General features: G+C 38.6%; 1 protein-coding gene across 1 annotated transcript in view; it reads right to left on the reverse strand.

The window, feature by feature from the left end:
• Positions 1-739: 739 nt before the first annotated feature.
• Positions 740-1,121, reverse strand: part of LOC117948950 (zinc finger C3H1 domain-containing protein-like) — a 21,649-nt gene continuing 21,267 nt past the window's right edge. Inside the window, exons 34-35 of the mRNA XM_034878921.1 lie at positions 957-1,057; positions 740-858 (exon numbers count right to left, since the gene is read on the reverse strand). Of these exons, the coding sequence (XP_034734812.1) occupies positions 751-858; positions 957-1,057 (209 nt within the window). The 3' untranslated portion in view covers positions 740-750. The remainder of the gene's footprint in view (positions 859-956; positions 1,058-1,121) is intronic.

Raw genomic sequence — 1,121 nt, forward strand, 5'->3', positions numbered from 1 at the left:
AATACAGAATATACTAATATCTGAGTTAACCCTCAATAATATAGAATATACTAATATCTGAGTTAACCCTCATTAATACAGAATATACTAATATCTGAATTAAACCTCATTAATATAGAATATACTAATATCTGAATTAACCCTCATTAATACAGAATATACTAATATCTGAGTTAACCCTCAATAATATAGAATATACTAATATCTGAGTTAACCCTCATTAATATAGAATATACTAATATCTGAGTTAACCCTCATTAATATAGAATATACTAATATCTGAATTAACCCTCATTAATATAGAATATACTAATATCTGAGTTAACCCTCATTAATATAGAATATACTAATATCTGAAATAAAAAGCAGAGATTATGAATTATTGTGACTAATATCTAAGTTCAGAGGAATGACAGAGCGTTGGAAGGAATCCATTTTATGGTAATTTGGTTAAAAAGAAGCTCAGATTTTGGACAGAGACGCTTATTAAATATTATTATTATTATTAAAGAGTCAGATCTGACCCGAGGACATCAGGACGGTTAGAAGCAGACGGCTCTTCATTGTTTGAGATGAAGACGGCTTTGTTATCTAATTACAAATCAGCTGAACAGCCAATCAGACGGATTCTAGCGCCATGACACACCGCAACGCTATGGGGACGGGCGCGCCTGCCAAAAATCTGCCCGGTGTTTCAGGGCCTTCACATGTGTTGCCAGGGCAACCGTCCCCTGCTGGTTGAATATGGGTCTACGCACCCAGGTAGTTCCAGAAGGTGAGGTCCAGCAGCCGGAGCAGGGTGCTGAGCTGGATCAGCTGAGTCTTCATGCCCTGCATCTGCTCCTCGAAGTTCTGGTGCTGCAAAACAACACAAACTTACATAGATACACACACACACACACACACACGTACATAGTGTATATTATAGATGGATTATAAGACTTTTTTATACTCACCATCTGGTCCATGAAGGAGACAAAACACCAGAAAGCGTCGACCTCGTTCTCCATCACGTAAAGGATGGGAGACAACAGGTCACTCATCCCCTGGACATAGCCTACACACACACACACACACACACACACACACACAAACACACACACACACACACACACACACAG

The sequence above is a fragment of the Etheostoma cragini genome, chromosome 8 (assembly GCF_013103735.1).
Source record: "Etheostoma cragini isolate CJK2018 chromosome 8, CSU_Ecrag_1.0, whole genome shotgun sequence".
In the NCBI taxonomy this organism is placed as follows: domain Eukaryota; kingdom Metazoa; phylum Chordata; class Actinopteri; order Perciformes; family Percidae; genus Etheostoma; species Etheostoma cragini.